The following is a 16,589-nucleotide window of genomic DNA, read 5'->3' as shown; positions in this document are numbered from 1 at the left end:
TGTGTGTGTGTGTGCGTGTGTGTGTGCGCGCGCGTGTGTGTGTGTGTGTGCGTGTGTGTGTACGCACGCGCATCTGTCTATCTGACTGTCTGTGTGAATATGTTTGTGGGTGCAGTGCCTGAGAAGCCAGAAGAGGGCATGAACCTCCCAGATTTGGAGGACAGGTAGTGGTGACCCACCCATGTGGGCGTCGTGAATCACACTAGACCCTCTAGAAGATCTAGCTCTTACCCACTGAGTCATCTGTCTACCCCTAGAAACGTGGCTTCTTCTTGTTGTTCCCAAGGAGTTCAGAAGCAGATAGTTCAAAATGCAAGCCGCAATGTTATTCCTTCCTTAAAGACTAAAGCAACTTCTCAGTTTTCTGGGTGGGCCAGGGTGAGGAAACCCTCCGTACCCCAAACTTAGCACACTCTTCGAGTCAGAGGCAAAAGCTGGGAAACAATCTAGGCACAGTTGTGTTGAAACAGATAAGAAACCTGGGGGGCTGGTCATAGCCCAACCCTCCCAGTGGACAGACTGGGGCTGCTTTTGAGAAGTTCAAACACAGGTCAAAGGGTTTCCCTGTATGTACAAAGGTTACCAGTGTCATACCTGCCACCGAGTGCCACTGTCCATCACACAGAGACTGCTTCGGTGTAATTGATGTCACACTTCCTCCTGCATCACTGCTCACAGAGGTTGTGACCTGAAACACATAGCATTTGGCTATTTTCTTCAGAAGAACACACGGAGCCAGCCGTCCCCTGCTGTCTTCCCTACACACAGGCAGCCTGCAATCATGTTAGATGTTGGCCCTCTGACTCCTGTACCAAGTGACCATACAGTGCCTGAGGCTTCCAAAGAATTCTCCCTCCTAATTCTTCCAGGCAAACCAGCCAAATGATAAGCCCAGGCCCTGACTAGGATTCCTGACAAGAGCGATGGGCTCTGCCCCTCCTCTATCAGTCCTCAGAGGTTCCTGACAAACACCTTCCACTCTCCTCAGTGATTAGGATGCAGCCATGACTGCTAACCAAAACATCTGAGGTGGAAGTTAAAAATGCTGGCGAGGTTCACACTTGCTGCAAGGCCACCCAGTTATAACAACCCCTAGTGCCCTGCACACCAGAAGGCCACCCAGTTATAACAACCCCTAGTGCACTGCACACCAGAAGGCCACCCAGTTATAACAACCCCTAGTGCCCTGCACATCAGAAGGCCACCCAGTTATAACAACCCCTAGTGCACTGCACACCAGAAGGCCACCCAGTTATAACAACCCCTGGTGTACTGCACACCAGAAGGCCACCCAGTTATAACAACCCCTGGTGCACTGCACACCAGAAGGCTCCCATCCTGGACATTAAGCTACAGGTTATATTTGACAGGACATGCATGTATCATGCACATGGTACATTGTTGGCAGAATCCCACCTTCCCACTCTCCAGGTTTGGGACTCCTTCAGAATCTTCTAAAGGTTGAGTCAAAGTGCATATAATGAGAAGGCTAAAATAGGTGTTTATATGTCGTTTACATCTGATTACTTCATAGGGCAGGCTACTCTCAAGCAGGTTTTGAGCTAACCAATGTCCCCACAGTTAGGAAGGTCACCAAGTCTTGATTTTGTCTTCTGAAGACCCTCCCTAATATCCTTCTCTCAACGTTCTCTACAGCTTCAGCATGAGGATCTATGGGCACTTGTCGGTTTCTTTTTCTTTCTTTTTTTTTTTTTTTTCCAGAGCTGGGGACCAAACCCAGGGCCTTGAAGCTTGCTAGGCAAGTGCTCTACCACTGAGCTAAATCCCTAACCAACTTGTCGGTTTCTAAGGGAAGAGTGTCTTTTTTTTTTTCCTGGAGATGGAGGTGCTGGCAAGGTGCTTGTGCTCCTGGAAATGACTCTCACCCATGTACCTGTCAGCAAAACCAGCTAAACTCACTGGTTCCCACAAACTAAAAAGAGAGGAGTAGAAGGGGCCAAGAAAGACTCACAGGTAAATCTGATCTAAAGTTATTACCCTGACACACAGAAATGTCAGAGGGAAACACATAATTCTGTATCATTAAATGACAATAAAACTTCTGAAATATGACACTGGGGGCTGGGGACCAGAGGGATAGCCCTGAAATAGAGTCCTTGCATTGAGTGTCAGAGGCTCTGGGTTTGATCTCTGGAAATGGGAAGGAAGGTGTTGAAGCGGTTTGAGCTGTTTTATTGCCATCTGGGATACACTGCCCCAGTTTTAATAAGTTATAGAGAACAAAATGAAAGAGAACAGTGCAACATTCATCTTTGACTCGGGCCTTAGCTGCAGAGAAGATTCCTAGAAGAATTTCATTTTAAAGAAATATACCATGGTCATTAGAAATAGGTTATTGGCTCAGGTCTGTGAGTGATGGAGACATAAGGCAGCAAGAGCATTAATGGAGGGAAGAGTCCATGCAAAGACGGGGAGATGGTGTGGGAGCCAGCAAGCAGCTTAGCACAAGACCTGCACAGAGAGGATGACGGGTCCAGTGTGGACTCCGTAGCTCAGGGCCCGGGCGTGGGTGTGACCCGAGGCTGATAGGCAGGGTGTAAGCATGGGCAGGGTGTAAGCATGGGCAGGGTGTAAGCATGGGCAGGGTGTAAGCAAGCATGGGCAGGGTGTAAGCATGGGCAGGGTGTAAGCAAGCATGGGCAGGGTGTAAGCATGGGCAGGGTGTAAGCATGGGCAGGGTGTAAGCATGGGCAGGGTGTAAGCAAGCATGGGCAGGGTGTAAGCATGGGCAGGGTGTAAGCAAGCATGGGCAGGGTGTAAGCATGGGCAGGGTGTAAGCATGGGCAGGGTGTAAGCATGGGCAGGGTGTAAGCATGGGCAGGGTGTAAGCATGGGCAGGGTGTAAGCATGGGCAGGGTGTAAGCATGGGCAGTTGCGTGCCATTTCTTCAGGCTCCATGAAGCCTTAGGACCGAGACTTGGCCACATTTGCCTGCAGCCCTGCTGCCCTGAATGTGTCCAGTCAGGTCTGACCTTAGAAGCTAAGCAAGGTCCAGCCTGCTCAGTTCGATGGTAGAATTATTATCTGTATTCTGTAGACACTGAAACTGAGCCCAAAGAAGTTTAAGCATCAACCCCAGGAGCCTTTAAGTGGTGTCACCAGAATTCAGAATTCTGTTTGAGGTTTCCCAGTTTATTTTTTCCACAGCTAGTATTTTATTCGATGGGAGTCTCATTACACATGGTCCAAAAACCTTCAAATAAGAACTCAAATTAGAAGTTAAAGATTGGTCTTCAAACATCATAGCCAACAATGCGACATTTGCCTATGATCTCTCCCATATAAAACTACACCCACACCTCAGTGGCCACCAAACTGTTCAGCACGGCTTCCTTCACTGTAAGGTGTTTGAAGCCACCAGCTTTGGCACTGTGAATTATATTTTTCACGCTCTGAATAGCTGTAGGGATTTCACCAGGGGTTGGGGGAACCAGCTCAACCTTGGCGTAGTGCCAAAATGTGGCCAATTAAATCATGGCAGCAGCCACCATCGACAGTGCCTTCTCCATGAAGTTACAGATGAACTTGGCCATGGTCTAGGGCGGAAGGTACGTCTCGAGGTTTTCCAGTTTTACAGATGAAGCAGAAAATACGGTGATAATGACTTGCTAATAAAAACATGGAAAGTTAAAATCTCCAAACCAGGTCTCATGGTCTAACACTGGACTCTGCCTGCACCGACCGTTAGTGGGCTCTGGCTCCCTCCCCTCCCATGGAAGCCTCCTGCTGCATACCTTTCCTGCCTCCATGTACACACTTAAGCGCTGTCCAGATTGACTTCCGACGTGTATTAAGACCCCAGTGAGACTCCGTGGGCGAATGCTGAAAGTGAGCTTAAGCTCTGGCCCCAAGGACACAGAATTGGCTTCCAAAAGAAAAGAAAAAAAAAAAACAGTTAAAACACCATAATTAAGGAAAGAGGGCAAAGTTCTTCAGACTTAGAGACATGAACTCTGCCAACTGCTCCTTACCTAGGATCACATGGCCTCCTCCTTGGGAGAAATAAATGCCTTTCTCTAAAGAGCCACCCAAGCAGGGAGATACCCCAAACCTCGCAGAAGGAGAATCCAGGGGTTTCGAGTTCAACTGGAAATCTCTCAGGCACCCCACAAAACTGTGCTGGGGTAGGCTCTGTAAGGAAGCAGAGGATAAAAGTTCATGTTGTGTAGCTCCCAGAGAAGCTGAGGTGAAGGGCATGTGACTTAGGAAAGGAAGAAGATTCTAGAAGATGCCTTCTTCCTGCTTCAGAGAGTCAGGGGTTCCTGACTGTTGCCCTTGGCTTCTTGTCAAGTGTCCAGGGAAACCTGTAAACCAGAGGCTCGATGGGAAGTTAGAGTTTAAAGGGGTCACTTAATCAAGTCTGGGGTTGGGGTGGTAGTGACCTTAGAGATGCTCCTGGTGCAATGTTAAGTGCAGGCAGTGGAAGATGGGCCTCTTCAGAAGTTAGTTTTTATGATGGTTCACATTGTCACCTTGACGGGATCTGGAATCATCTCACAGGTAAGTCACTGGGCATGTCTGAGGGGGTTTCTAGATGAAGTTAACTGAGATGGGAAATCCACCACAAATGTAGATGGCATCGTCCCACGGTCTTCAGAATAGAAACCCAGCTGCACTTCTTCACTCATCCCTGCTTCTGGCTGTGAGTGCAGTGTGCCAGCCACCTCACATCCTTGCCCCTGCTGGACGGTGCCTCAGAACTGAGAGCCAAGCCACCCTCCCTCCCCTGAGTCGCTATCAGGCATGCTGACACGGCAATGAGACAGTACTTAATGCAGTTTCCTGTGCATTCCCCCATGATACCGTTTTCCTTGATAAATAGTTATTACACTAGACAACAGAGTTCTGTACTGAAACCAAGTGAAGACACAATAGGACAGGCCATGACCCAACAGCGAATCCCCAGGGCTGGCTGCACTTGTCCTGTGCAGAAACACTGTTGGATATTATATTCCTACAGTTGGGATCTCAGCTGTCCCAAAGGCCATGCTTGCTGTCTACCATCTCTAGAGGGTTACACACCCCTTAAGAGGCCATGAGCTCACTGGCAGCATGCTTATCCCAGAGGGTACTAGATCTTGGTCCTTCCCTCATGGTTTTGCTTCCCAGCCACCTGAAGGTGTGTAGCTTTGCGCCATTAGACATTCCCCTCTGTGATGTCCTGTCTTGTTACAGGCCCAAAGCCACTGGGCCAAGAGACCATGTCATAAAATCCATTACCCCATATGTTCTTTAGATACAACATTGTAAACAGATGCTACTATCTGTACCTTGTGATTAACAAGGTTTGGGGTTTGTTTGTTTGTTTTAAAGATTTATTTATTTTCTGTATACGAGTGCTCTATCGGCATGAACACCTGCATGCCAGAAGAGGGCATCAGATCATATTATAAGTGGCTGTGAACCACCATGTGGTTGCTGGGAATTGAATTCAGGACCTCTGGAAGAGCAGCCAGTGCTTTAACTGCCTCGCCGGGTCAAAAGAATAACCTAGCCATATCGTTGCGTGGTCTCTCTGCTCTGTGGTTTTTCTCTGAAAGGAAAACAGGCTTAGAGGTTGTAGAAAAGTTCAGTGTTAACAGTAAGGATCCACCTTAGCATATGCCATACACACCATACTGCATATCATATATGATATGAGTCATTCATGATAGACATAGCAAAGTTTCTACACATGCATATAGTAGGAAACCATGCTTTCTTCCTTGTTGTGGCTTTAATTCAAAGAGTGGGCCAAGTTGTACCCTACGGGGCTATCCCAGCTTTGACTGGGTCACCCTGAAACACTAAAATCTAAACTGGTGCAAGGCCTGCTTTAGTCACAGCTCTTTCCAGGCCTGATGTTTAGTCTGGGTCCTTCTTATCTCAGTGCAGGCAAACATTACACCAGGTCCCGAGGGAGGGACAGAGAGACGTATCCTCGGCCAGAGCTGCTCACAGCATCACTGACCTATGATGGTATGGGGAAGGTCACATATGTAGGCATACAGGATGAGGCCAGCACCTGGGAAGGGTGGGAGGAGAGGCAGGGAGAGCAAGCACAGAGGAGTTTTGAACTTGACAAGAACAGTAAGGTGCATATGTGGGCGTAAATACCCATCTGCCTTTGTGTTTCCCATCTGTGGCTGGAGATCCAGCCCAGGCCCTCACCCACCAATCGTCCTCTCTCTGCACACATATCTTCTGCAGCTTCAAGACTCTTTGGAACCCTCTGACTAGAAAGGGAACACGTTGGCTGTGCCAATGAGAATATGCCTTATGCCATCTTGACTTCTTCACAGACACAGCTCAGGCTCTCCAGCTAGACTGAGGATGCTGCTTCATTTCCATGGACTGAGTTGTGTGGTTACTTACTGTTTATGATAAAGGACACTGAGCTTCCATTTATAAAAGAGAAAAAACCCTTTAAAGTAAACCTCGAGTCAACAGCAAGCTGATAGGCAGCAAAATAGGAAGTGCATGCTTCTGCTACTGTTTTGCAAATGTGGCAGAGAATGCCACAGCTTGGGACACATCATCTTAACCCAAAACCTTGGCCACAGGCTGCAGACATGACTCAGTGCCTAGGAGCACTGGCTACTCTTTCAGAGGACTCGATTTAACCCCCAGCATCCACATGGCAGTTCATAGCCATCTATTAGTCCCTGGGGAATCTGATGCCCTCTTCTGGCCTCCACAGGGACTAGGCACACATGTGATGCACATACATACATGCAAACAAAATACCCACACACATAAAATAATAAAACAACCAACACACACCTTGGTCCCCTTCTCTGGAAGAGAAGCCAAGAGAATCATGTTTCTAAGGCCATAGAGAAGCCCACCGTCACTTCTTCAATGCCTGTGTCTCAGCCTGGACCTTATACATAGGCTTAGAAATGCAGTGGGTACTTTTCTCTTGTAAACATCGGACATATCAAACAATCACTTAACGGATTTAGAGTCTTAAATGGCTCCTCAGGCGATGATAGCAATTGTATTTACACTGAGAATAACTTGTTTTCTAGCTTTACCTTTGGCTTTCTTGATAGCGGCAACCCCAGGTAAACCTGTTCTCTGGGGCTGATGGTAGAATTTCCAGGCAAACTGCCTTCCTGGGCCCTTAGCCCATCCACAACCAGGCGTGCCTTTCCTCCATTTAGTCCGAACACCACCTTTAGAACAAAGAGAAGAATCAATGCTGTACCTCTGTCAGCTGGTGCCAGATTTTACCACTAGTCACAGGAAACTTGAAAAGGTCCACCTTTTAGTGCTTTACAAGAGGAAGGTCTTCTTTTTGTCAGCGTGAGCGTTTTCTGTGAGACTGAGTCAGACATTGAACAGCTGACATGAAAGCAGTTATGTAACCAGCTTGAAATGGAACGCTCAACAGATACAACGGATCTAGAAATGTAAACAAAGGCTGGACAACCAAGGGCACAGATTCTGACTAAAGGTCTGAACAGTCTGTGCAGCTGTGCAGCTGAGGGGACGGTAAGCCTAGGCATGGGTCCTGGAGCAGCAGAAACCGGACGTGTCTCCTGCAGCATGAGTAGCAAGCATTCTTCCTGTTACAAGTTTGATTCTGTGTCTGCTATCATGGTGATGGACTTTAGCTAAAGACTCCCAGGCATATGACACCACAGAGGTCTAAACTGTTCCCAAACAGCTCAGCCACTCACTCACTAACAGCCTTCCTTCCTCCATCTCCCTCCCCTCTGTCTGCCTTGCCACTAGCCCAACTAGTGGGCCAGATCAAAGGAAGCCGCACTGGCTTCCTCCTTTTCCTCCACAGGCTACCCCTCCTGCTCTGTCCCTCTTGCTCTTTCTTCAGGATGCTCCCCAACCCCACTGCCCCCCTCTCACCATGGCCTTCTAGGTAAGGGCAACAGTGTTTGTCTGGCCCCAGTCTAATTTCTTCAGCCAAAGAGACTTTGTAAAGGTTATTACTATTTCTGTGTCTGTGCTTTACCAGTGTAAGACACCTCAAAAGCTTCTCAGACACTTGAATAGAATCCAAAGTCCCAGCTGGGCAGAGTGGCACATGCCTGTTAATCAAAGCTACTGGAGCTGATGCAGGAGGATCAAAAGTTCTAGGTCTGTCTGGGTTACATAGTGAGCTCCAGGGGAGCCTGGGCTACACAGTGAGATCCTATCTCACAGATTTAAAAAAAAAGCCAAGCCTAAAGGCATAGCTTGGTGATCTTTTATAGCAATCTGGAGGATGTAGTAGGAGTGCAACAGAGTCAAGGTCAGTATAAGCAACTGAGACCCCACACTTCAACAGTAGAGTGCTTGCTATCTTCAAGACAGATTACATTTTTAGCCATCTTAAATATGTATATTTATATATGCATGCATTCATGCATACTTACATACATTCAGCTAGCAATATCCCAAATTCTTACTTTGGCCTGTGGAGCTTAACCACCCCTGCCCCAATCTTCTCCCTCATAACTTTGTGATCTGCCCAGTGAGCTAACTCCAGCTCCAGTCCCATGACTTCACATGGTGGTTGCTGCCCCTCCCCCAGGACCCTTTTCCTCACAACTGTCTCTCCAGTGGTACTCCCATGTAGACTAACTTCGATCTAACGCCTTCCCGAAAGACTAGTATCCAACATGAGACTCAGCCTGGCTGTTTGCTTATGTGCTCCAAGACAGCAGCCCATTCATATTTGTTGACCATTAATGAATGAAACTTACCAGGTCACCTAGGTTTTCTAATTAACAGTTCCATCATTAGAAAAACATGGCTTCCTTCAACTTTATGGTATATACTTCTAACTGAGGTGGCTTCGGGCAAGAGCTGGGATGCTGGGATGCAGTGAGAGGTGGCTTTCTGCTTGTGCTATGAGAAAGAATACCAAGGAGAGAGGAGGAAGGGAGGAAGAAGAGGAGGAAGAAGAGGAGGAGGAAGAGCTTGCAGGTCTAGAAATTGGATCTGCAGAGAGTAGTGGTCCGGTGTGCAGGGATGAGAAATGGGCTGGGGAGCCATGCAGCCTAGGGAGTTGGAGAGAGGATCACAGAAGCAATGCTTTAAGTCATCCTTGACATTCAGCCATCCATACATGGTGTGTGCGTGTGTGCATGTGTGTGTGTGTGTGTGTGTGTGTGTGTGTGTGTGTGTGTGTGTGACAGTCTTTGTCCCAAGATGCTGGGCATTCAACACCTCTCCCTATGCATATTGTGGGACTCCTAGTAATATTCTGGACTTTTAATTTTGATCACTGAAACAGTACAGACTGGGGATCTTGCCTCTGAAATGCTTGGGACCATAGGTATTAAAGTCTATTCTCTGATTTTGGAATGTTCATATATACACAATGAGATATCTCCAGATAGGACTCAAGTCTAAACACAAACTTCATTCATGTTTAGTGTACATATAGACAGACATTCTACATAACAGATTTAGCGTTTTGACTGTAATCTGTTACAAGAGGGCGGGCTTGAGGCACTGAGTCTTTGCTCAGTGCCTGGATCATTCTGGATTGTGATTTATTTCAACATGCTCACAATATTGTTACACAGACTCAGCTCTCACCGTGTGCCACTTCCCGTCATGGTATCTCTCCTTGCTCCTGAGTCTCAGTTTCTTCCCTCCTGCCCCCAAAGCAAAGACAACACGGCCATCTGCGACATAAAGAGCCAGGAAGGAGTCCTTGGTGCCTGTGTAAAACACCAGTCCTTTGGGGGAAGTTGTCTGTATGTCTAAAGAAAACTGTGACCTGTGGAGAAAGAAGGAGACAAGAAACGAGACCTGAGCATGCTGGCCTGTAACTGCAGTTCTCAGAAGCCTAGGGGCAGGGAGATTATGAGTCTGATGCCAACAAGGACTACCTAGAGGTATACAGGAGTCATGTCTTTAAAATAAAAACCCAACCCAACCAAAATAAAAAGGAAAGAAATGGCCAATGAAGGGAAATACATACTTTCAGTTTCCTGTATCTCAGAACAAGAGTGAGGGTGAGCCCACTTCCCAGAGACATGGGACTTACGGAAGCCAGAGCATATTAGATGTTAATAGTGTCGTGTACAGTCTCTTTACTATGTTAGGAATCGCTCAGATTGTCTATGGCAAGTTTAGCTAGTGGTATAGGTCCTAGCATATGGCAAGAAGGAACATTCTCGGACTTTAAAAATCAACATTAAAATTATGTAAATCCACCTGAATTACCATGTCCCCCACTTCTGAGTGTCTGGTTCACTAGGGTTGAGTTCATTCATAACATTGCACAAACCGTCTGTAAAGCTCCTCATGTGAGACACACACTCTACCCTTTCCCAGCAGCAATCGAGCCTTCCTTTGCTTAGTGTCTGGACCGCCCTTCTACTTCTGTCTCAGCACCCTTGACTCTCAAACATGCTTTCTATCTGCAGAGCTTCACAGGGAGGGAAGCTGGAGGAGGACCAGGGAGCAGCTTGGATAATGAGAACGTGACTTGGGCGTCAGATGAACATTTTCTCTCTATGGGACACAGTTAACACAAAGGCACAGGAGCACAGATCCACCTCCTCCTGCTCTCCCCATTGCTCTGACTCCCAGACCTCAGCTATCCTGGAAAAGGAATTACGAAATATCATGTAGCCAAAAATTGAGAGCTAGCATTAATTTATATGATGGTTTCATATCATTTCCAGATTGAGCTAAGCAAGCTTTGCTGTATATGAAGAGTCCCATGCATCCATTCACCAAACCATCCATCCAAACTGTGTAATCATTCAACAATAGTTACTGAGTGTTCAGTGTGCAGAGGGCACGGTGCCGGCCCTGGGAATACAGCCATGGAAGTTTGCCTCTTGAATTTGTTTCTATGGTGCGGGGCCACCAACAAGTCCAGTGAGGCACAGCTTGAAAAGGCAGTAGAGATGTTTATACCCATTCCCTGGGTTCAGGTCCAAGTACCCACTGGAGGACAGGACCAGGTTTATCTTGCTAGTAACTACATGAGCAGAGCCTATTCACAGCACATGTCCAACAAATAGTGACTAAATTGAATTAAGGAGGAAACGAATAATCTAGAAATCTGGACACGAACAGGACTGTTACACTGTTAACTCCAACACTGCGAGGCTAAATGCATGAAAGAGAACCCACATCTGCTAAATGGGGTCATCCAGATGGCCCATGACTCCATGTTTCTCCTGACCTGTCTGTCGCCAGTGCCAACTTAAAGGAACATTGGGGCTCACTCCAGGGCACACAGCACTTTGCATACATGGGCTCCGGGATCGGACTTGACATTTGCTTTCCACGCTGCTTCTTAAGGCAATCTTTTTGCAGAAAAGACCAACTAACATTTCAAAGAGGAGCAGTGGATTCACAGCTGTGACTCCTTGTTGCTGGATGAGAGAGGAGAGGCTCAAGAGTTCATTGATATGATACACTCATTGCTGGACAAATGTGACGGCCCCAGCTTTGGGGGGCTGTGTAATCAAAGCAAGAACACATCAGAGTGAGGCTAGTAGCACATGTAGGAGCTGGCAACTCCCCAAACGCACGGTTGTTCAAACGGTCGGGACTGGGATAGGCTACAGTCGCAAACACGAATGTGGCTACCCGGTTAATCTTGAGTGGAAATGTGAAGCTTTAGAATCACACACACCCTGTAGCACGACAGCGACAGCATCTTCCAGAGGGGTTTAGTTGAGGAGGGAAGTTCCATCCCGAATGTAGGAAGCACCACCCCTGGGCTGGGATCCCTGACTAAATGAAAAGAAGAAAGCAAGCGACACCAGCCACCCATCTCGGCTTCCTGGCTCTGGGTGCGATGCAACCTCATCTTCTTGCTGCCTTCTCTACACAGTAGGCCGGACCCTCAAAGCTGGAGTCAAATGGACTCTCCTTTCTTAGGTTGCTTTTGTCACAAAGATGAGAAAAGTAACTGATGCTGAAGTGATTACCTTTCTGCCCTCCCACCCCACCCCACCCCACACTTTACCTTTGAAATGTTCCCTGGATGAGAAAGCATCAGGGTTGACTCAGGCAGATAAGTCACCATGTTGAATGTAGGAAGGGAGAAAATGCTGGGGCACGGGGAGCTGGGAGAGAAGAACCTGGGGAAGGCTGGGGACAGGGCAGTCAGGACAGCATCTACAGATGCCCTTTCTTTCAGATGAGCAGTTGCTGTCATTAAGGTCAGCATGGCCAAGGGAGCAGGACTAGACAATGGGCCTCCCTTCCCAGAAGTGATGATGTCATCAGAAGAACCGATGGAAGGCCATCCCCTCCTGCTCTGGTCTTCTATAAGCCCAACTTCAGCAAATGAGAGGCTCTTAGATGCTCCATGGGGGTGAGGGGTGTCACTGGAGACATAAAAACCTCTTGCTCAAAGTTTTTCTTCAGGTTCTTCTGACCATCAAACCTGAGTCACCCTGTGCTTCTTTGAGTGGACTCCAAGGGCCAACCTCATTTAAACTATTAACCTGTCTTCACTGTCAGGAAATCAATATTACCCTCTTTTAATCAACGAGAAAGTGAAGGTTAGCAAGATGCAACCAGTCTCTAAAATGCCAGGCAGACCCAGAAAGGAAGTATAAATTTAGAAAAGATACACTGAATACAAAGGTGACCAAGATGTGCTCATTTCAAGAAGGCCTGCTGCAGGGACACAGAGGGGTCCCCAGGTTGGGTCCCCTTGGGTTGGTTGTGAATGGCAGGCACACTGAAACAGACTTTTATGCCCAAATCTGACTCTTCTAAGGTAGTCTCTGCTTCAGGGCCCCTGCAGGATAAGATGGCTTCCTCAGGGCTATGCTGCATCCTGAGACCGGCTCCACTCTGTACAAATGGCCCAACCCAGTCTCAGGCTCTCCCAGCCTATGCCTGCTCCTCCCCCACCACCTTTTGCAAGCTCTCCCACATTAAACTTCTTGCCTAACCAAACCATCCTGGCACCCATATCACAGAGAAGCTGAACTGGTATATGACAGCCAATGTATAGCTAGGCAAGGCTGAGAGACAGAGTTCAAGCTGGTCTTTCTGCCCTGAAAGCCCTCTGCCTCTATTTACAAAATGAAAGTCTGAAGGAGTGGTTGGCAGCCTTCCCTTCAAGTCTCCTTCAAGACACCTGAAAAGGACAAACCTTGCTTTCCTTCTTTCTTCTGACATCATTAGCATTTCTGCTCAGCCCCTCCCCACTGACAGGGATGCAACTCGTTAGCATAAAAAAAATCTAACAGCATTCTCTAGGAATCTGGCACCAGGGCTACCTAAGAGAATGATTTCCTATTCAGTACAGAACTAAAGAGAAGAAAGGTGATTTATCACATAAATAATGAATAGCTTTGGGGGTGGGATAACAGCCTTATTTTTAGAACACCTTCAATTCCCAGCTAAGCTAATTGTTTAGGTCCTGAGTACCAGCGGCAGCCTTAGCAAGCAGCCGAGCAGCCGCATGTCTGTCTCATCTGTAGAGGGAGGGGAGAGCACATGACAGCCCCCACACCCCTGCCTCATGCAGATGACTGTCTCCAAAAATCTGACAACACCTCCTTCATGAGCATGATGTCATGGGATTAGACTTCCTTGGGAGAGACTGGAAAGCCGGTTCTCAGACGGTGTTGGATGGAACCAGAAGATACATTTTTAAAAAGAAAAGGAGAAATACCTAGGTTTCAGCAGTTCCTGGGGAAGCTTGAATAGCAAGTGGCTGGTGGGGCTGTCTCCAAACTGCAGGGCTCTGTGAGAGGCCTTGGTGTTCAGAGGTGGTAGGCAGGACCTCCCATCTTGCCAAGCCTCTGTGCTCCTTGTGGCCTGAGGTGCATCTTGCATCAGCTGTGAGAGAGAGAGGAGAGGCCGTGAGGAGCCTGTCCAAAGGACATGGTGCTTGCCTGGCCCAGTGTCAGTTCTCACTGGAGTCTAAGATATGAAATCAGCAGAAAATGGAAGGCTTAGCAAATAGCCCCAGTGAGAAGAGACAGTCCCTCCAACCCCAAGAGTCCTTCCAGTGCGCCTTACTGTGTGGAGACACAGAGAAGGTGAGAACTTATTCTCAGCTTCTTTACTCTCCTGCAGAGCCACCCAACCCAGTGTCCATGTGGCTGTGAGTTGGGGGGCCTTTTCCTTCAGGAAGTTATGAATGAGGTTAGAAGACATGGCTTTGGAGAGTCCACATATCCCTTTTCCCTTACCTCCTTTTTCGGGGGAATACATGTAACTCAAGCCTTATACAAGTGCAGCCTCTTTAGGGAAACGGCTGCATTTGCAGCCTATAGGGACCCAGTACTCCATCCCATCACCGACCATCAGAAGAACCATAGCGTTCTCAGCAGACAGCCAGCATGGAGTATCGATAGCCAGAGTAGGACATGGAGGCCAAAACCTGCCACCTCCTCTTCCAGAGCAAGTGAAAGACTAAGCTGAGCAAAGGGACAGGGTCACTGGACCTGTCCTCACTGCTATCAGCATCGATGATGTCATAGAAAATTGTCCTGTGTTGGACAACGCTTTCAACTTTTGAGCACTAGATGGACCCAGAGAAGTTGGAGGAAGAAGCGGAGAGTCTCTGGATCGCCCCTCTGTCTTGCAGCAAAGTCCAGGTCTGGGCCCCAGAGCTCAGAGCTCGATGAGGATCTTCTTAGCCAAAGTAAAGACTCAGGATTGCTCAGGAATGAACTTGTAACCCTCGCTCTAGAGTCATTACTCTTGAGGGGGTGCTGTTTGAGAAGAGCAGTTGATAAAAGGAAGACGCTGTCCTAACAGACAGAAACCCAGGCAGAAAACATCCTTCCCCTGCTGGACACCGCTCATCAAGCAAGTGTTTCTCAGAACCAACCAAGCGAGAGAGCAGAGAGAAGCAGGGTAGGGGGACGAGGATGGGGGCATCAAGCTTCATGTCCTACCTACTGCTGGACTGTCCTCTGGGTGGGATCCAAGCTTCCTATCTTTTGCTGTGATAAAATACCCTGACAAAAGCAACTGAGGAGAGAAAGGGGCCTTCAAGGCAGGCACTTGAAGCAGCTGATCATGTCCTACCCACAGCCAGGAGAAGCCTACAAGCAAGCTCACTGCTCACCTAGCACACCCCACTCTGACGCAGTCCAGGATCCCGAGCCGGGGGATGGTGCCCCTCGAGTTTAGGCTGGTTCTTCCCTCACCAGTTAATGCAAGGAAGACAATTGCCACAGGTGTGCCCACAGGTGAACCTGATAGCAGTCCTCCAATGAGGCTTTCCTCAGGTAATTCTGAGTTGTCAAGTGACAAAATATCACAGGGACTTTGCAAGGGACTTTCTGGAACCAATCATAAATATCGTCCCTAAAACTTCCTTCATTATCAGGAGTTTTTCTCCAACTCCATCCCAGACAGATATGGTCCCCAGAAAGTACACTTGATATACCAAAGCCGGGCCTGAAAGTCCTGTTTCTCAAGAGGACAGGAGGACAGCAAGTTCAGAGCCAGTCTACGCAATTTAGTAAGACATAGTCTCTGAAGGAGAAGAAGATTAGGGAAGTATTCCAGAAGTAGGAACTTGTCTAGCAGTACAGATGAGAGTGTGTGCATATGTCTGCATGCAAACACACACACACACACACAGTGGGGGCACTAGATTCTGGGGGAATAGGGACCAGACTACTAAGTAGAAGCAACTCAAGCTTGCACATTGTTTAATAGAGATGTTTGGTCATGCCCATCAGAGAGGTTGACTCCTTATGTCTATAATTTTCCTGTGACATTCCATCATCCAGGCTGCTGCTAGCTTAATACGCTTTAACCCCCTGAGCAGCTTAAAGCGCTCTTTCAACAGCGTGATATTGACTATTGAAAATGCTCAAGTCATGCTATGTCACAGCCTGACCTGGCATCAGCTTGAGATTCACACTCCTCTGTAGTCTACCATAGTTCCCAGGGCTTATCAGGTTTTCAAGCCAGCAGAGACTTGGAGAACACATTTATTAGATGTGACACTATGCTTAATGAGAATTCTGGGCCTATAATTTGCTGACCAGGTATTCTTAGAAAAGCTTCTTTTAAAGAAACAACACCACCCCCTACCGCACCCACTAATCTGAAATTTAACATCTGGGCCTGCCCAGTTTCCACTTTCTTCGGCTGGCGGAGTAGTGCTAAAGTGGCAGAAGCCCTGGAAAGATCAGAGGATACTCATGTAAAGTCCATTGTGTCTCCCAGCCCTGGGCTCCTGCAGAACCAGCAACCACTCATCCTGACACAGCTCTGCTCTGTTAGCCCTGCAGCACAATGTGGCCTTCCATTTGGGTTCTTTGTACTCTGTCTACAGTAAGAAGGAACACATGTGCACGTGCTTGCTTTGTATCTGGCCCCGTCTAGGTGTGTTGTGTGTGCTACCTCACCTAACCCTCACGGTGGCATCAGAAGAGTTTACCAGTATTCGTTTTCATTTACACGGAGTAAAAAGATCCATCACATGGGACAATGATCATACCTAGACGGTGCATAAAGCCAGCACAAACCCAGACAGTCTGACCCAGGGGTCCAGCAGACCTCATAGGCCTTGTTATATTCTCTCCACTGACAGACTAGTCAAGGAAGAAATAAAATATCTCATCTGGAGCTTACACAGAAGAGGGAAGAGTTAGGTAATACATTCACTAATGTCCCTC

At 47.8% G+C, this 16,589-nt stretch overlaps 1 protein-coding gene, 1 long non-coding RNA gene and 1 pseudogene across 8 annotated transcripts in view; 1 reads left to right on the top strand and 2 right to left on the bottom strand.

The window, feature by feature from the left end:
* Lama3 (laminin subunit alpha 3) overlaps positions 1-16,589 on the bottom strand; it is a 235,124-nt gene that overhangs the window by 9,457 nt on the left and 209,078 nt on the right. For all 6 annotated transcript variants that reach the window (NM_001393748.1, XM_039096924.2, XM_039096925.2 and 3 more), the window contains 6 exons: positions 13,616-13,782; positions 9,550-9,733; positions 7,038-7,178; positions 3,993-4,152; positions 3,756-3,886; positions 595-688 (listed from right to left, as the gene is read on the bottom strand). In NM_001393748.1, the coding sequence (NP_001380677.1) occupies positions 595-688; positions 3,756-3,886; positions 3,993-4,152; positions 7,038-7,178; positions 9,550-9,733; positions 13,616-13,782 (877 nt within the window). The remainder of the gene's footprint in view (positions 1-594; positions 689-3,755; positions 3,887-3,992; positions 4,153-7,037; positions 7,179-9,549; positions 9,734-13,615; positions 13,783-16,589) is intronic.
* The window catches only part of LOC120098331 (uncharacterized), a 77,138-nt gene that overhangs the window by 19,952 nt on the left and 40,597 nt on the right, over positions 1-16,589 (top strand). The gene's annotated exons all lie outside the window — the stretch shown is intronic.
* LOC134482903 (ATP synthase subunit g, mitochondrial-like) lies at positions 3,144-3,739 on the bottom strand (annotated as a pseudogene).

The sequence above is a fragment of the Rattus norvegicus genome, chromosome 18 (assembly GCF_036323735.1).
Source record: "Rattus norvegicus strain BN/NHsdMcwi chromosome 18, GRCr8, whole genome shotgun sequence".
In the NCBI taxonomy this organism is placed as follows: domain Eukaryota; kingdom Metazoa; phylum Chordata; class Mammalia; order Rodentia; family Muridae; genus Rattus; species Rattus norvegicus.
Note: the sequence above shows the minus strand (reverse complement) of the source record. Positions and strands in the feature narration are given on the sequence as shown.